The following is a 2,754-nucleotide window of genomic DNA, read 5'->3' as shown; positions in this document are numbered from 1 at the left end:
CAAGTAATCGAAACAATCAGCTGAATGACAGCGCAATTTGTGTGACACCACTGTGGTATCTTCATATATACAAAAATGAATATCTGTCTCCACCTGCAAAAAATATATATTAAATTAAAGCAGAGCGAAAGCAGGAAAAAACAGAAGATATTATTTAAAAGGCAGTGCAGAAGCAAAAAATGCGACAAACACTTTTAGTCCTGGCACTGCCGCTAAGTAGCGCAGTGTGGCGCGACGTAGAGGCAGCGGCCGGTAAAGGTCTCAATGCGAATGTGTGGAAACCGTTGTGCGGCGTAAGCGAAGAAGCGGGCAGCGTGAGCAGTGAGGCTCTCAACGAAGGCACCCAGACGACAGCCGCCATACTCAATCACATGGCGGCGGGACGACGCGCACAGATATTCGTAATGAAGAACATTCTCAGCAAGCCAATCAAAAAGTCGATACTTCTTCAAAACTATTTTGCGTCAAGGGCTGACTCGGCACTGCGAACACTAAAAACAGAAGGCCTGCCTTCGTACATCAAAGCAGCATCGTCAACAGCGTATCTCAAGGGCCGCCTGGATGACTTTTTGCATATGCTGGAAAAAACGGATTCAGCACACAATGGTTGTTTACTAGTAGCTTCGACGGGATCACAGGCGCCCGCACGGCAAGGCAATTCTATAGGCGACACACCGTTCGGCTTGCAGCCGCCAGAGCCGTACGCAAAGTCCACAACCAGGCAATACATAACAGACACGGGATTCCAGAAATTGGTCCACGACCAAAGCGGCGGCCACACCACTACGGGCTCAGGCGGGACACAAGAGTGCAAACTGCTAGTCGCCCACAATAGCAACGGCTTCAGTCACGCAAGCAGCCAGCCCGCGGCATTTTCAATACTCGGCGGCTACCTGGAAATAAAAAATACCGACACACCACCAACGCCAGCAGACGCTGCGCAGCTGATAAATCTAGCCAACGAGAATGCAAAGCCCTGGGCCAGTGCCCACGACGCTACAGCCAAAATACTGAAGCACTCGGACAGCAGGATCACAAATCAAACTGGCAAACCATCTGAGAGGAACGCACTTTCCAACGCGGTGCAGCCCACAATTAAGAAACTTGGGAATACTCCGGAGCCAAACAGCGCCAGCAAAACCTTGAAAGCCATATTTTGAGCAGATGAAAAGGAAAAAATCGACGAAGCTGAAGCAGAACTAAACAGTGAAATAATTCCTCAAGGTGTGGCAGCCTTAACCGAAGATACACCATTAGGCAGCATCGACAACCTTCAGACATTAAATGACATTCTTACCTATTACGACTGGCAAGTCGCTGAGGGCATTGCAAAGCTTTAACAAGACGCATCCATTAACAGCAAAAAACATGGCGCAAAACAAGACTGCACAACGCTGGAAAAACCGGATTGCAAACCCGATATGGGATGTAAATATAATGAAACAACCAAAGCATGCGAAGAAGATCCAAAACCTGCAGTTTCAAAAACAAACCAAGAATCTGGAAAGACAGATATTAGTGTAAAATGCTCTGATTATGACTCAAAAGACAAATGCGAAGAAGTCAATAAAGGAAAGGACAAACCTGTTTGTGGCTGGAGAAAAGGCAAAGATGGCGAAACAGAACCAGAAAAAGAAATGTACCGAAATGGTAGTTTTCTTGCAAATAAGAAATTTGCTTTGATAGGTGCTTTCTTTATGAGATTGTTAGTTTTTTAAGAATTCTAAAAGATTTTTTTAATTTTATGGAATTTATTAAAATTTGCTATTCTGAGAGAATTTGATAAATTTCTCTAAAAAATGATAGATTACGACACATTCAATGAAAATGTACAAATTAGTAACAATTATGGCATGTTGATATTATTGTGGTCTATGAATAAAACTTAGCAGGGTAATAGAGTATGAAAAATGAGTAATACTCTAATTTTTCTTCATTTGTTTATTTTATGTATATTAGTTAGAATTATAATAGTAACAGTAATGATAATCATAATATAATGATAATAATAATAATAATGATAGTAATGATAAGGATAATTGGAGAAGTGTGTTGTGAGTGTGTATATATACGAATACTAGAATAAGAGTAGTAATTTTAATAATAGTAATAGTGAAAGTAATAATAAGAGCAGTAATAATAATAATAATGATAGAAATGTTGTAATAAAGAAATATAATAATATTATAAGCGTGGTGATGCAGAACAGCAGCTTAGCCAAAATAGATGCACTTAAAGCAATTGAAACCTTCCTATGGAGGTAACTTAATAAGTTAGATGGTGAGTCAGAAAGGCAGCGTGAGAGACAGGGATATGGAATATTCGCAGTCTCAAATACAAATATGACTATGGGCATCATTATATACAAGAAGATGTTTAGTAAGGGACAATGAGCGTGGTACATAGGGAAATGTGCGTTCCAAATGAATTCGCTCGTAATCTGAAGCATAGGAAGTAGTAGAGAGGCGGGAAAGCAAAAAATGATTTTATCAAATACTCGACACCTCAACACAGCAAAGGGACAAATAGCGCATTATGATGAACAGCATAAATCAATTATACCATGTATTTCATACATAAATAGATGTGGCAGCGGAGAAGGTGCCAACTGACGTTTTTAATTCTACAGCGGATATTGATGTTAAGCGGCAAGGGCCTTGGCCGAAGTTTTATAGAATGAATATGGGTGTTTTTTACTTGACAAATACCATGGCTGGAATGGAGAGTGAATGATATAGATTATAAGCAAACCTG

The 2,754-nt window shown here is 40.5% G+C and overlaps 1 pseudogene across 1 annotated transcript; it reads left to right on the top strand.

Annotated features, from left to right (window-relative positions):
- The first annotated feature begins 230 nt into the window (after positions 1-230).
- On the top strand, positions 231-1,709 carry TEOVI_000053500:pseudogene (annotated as a pseudogene). Its single transcript has one exon. A coding segment is annotated over exon 1 (1,479 nt).
- Positions 1,710-2,754: the final 1,045 nt, after the last annotated feature.

The sequence above is a fragment of the Trypanosoma equiperdum genome, assembly GCF_001457755.1.
Source record: "Trypanosoma equiperdum strain OVI genome assembly, contig: ctg_193, whole genome shotgun sequence".
Taxonomy (NCBI): domain Eukaryota; phylum Euglenozoa; class Kinetoplastea; order Trypanosomatida; family Trypanosomatidae; genus Trypanosoma; species Trypanosoma equiperdum.
Note: the sequence above shows the minus strand (reverse complement) of the source record. Positions and strands in the feature narration are given on the sequence as shown.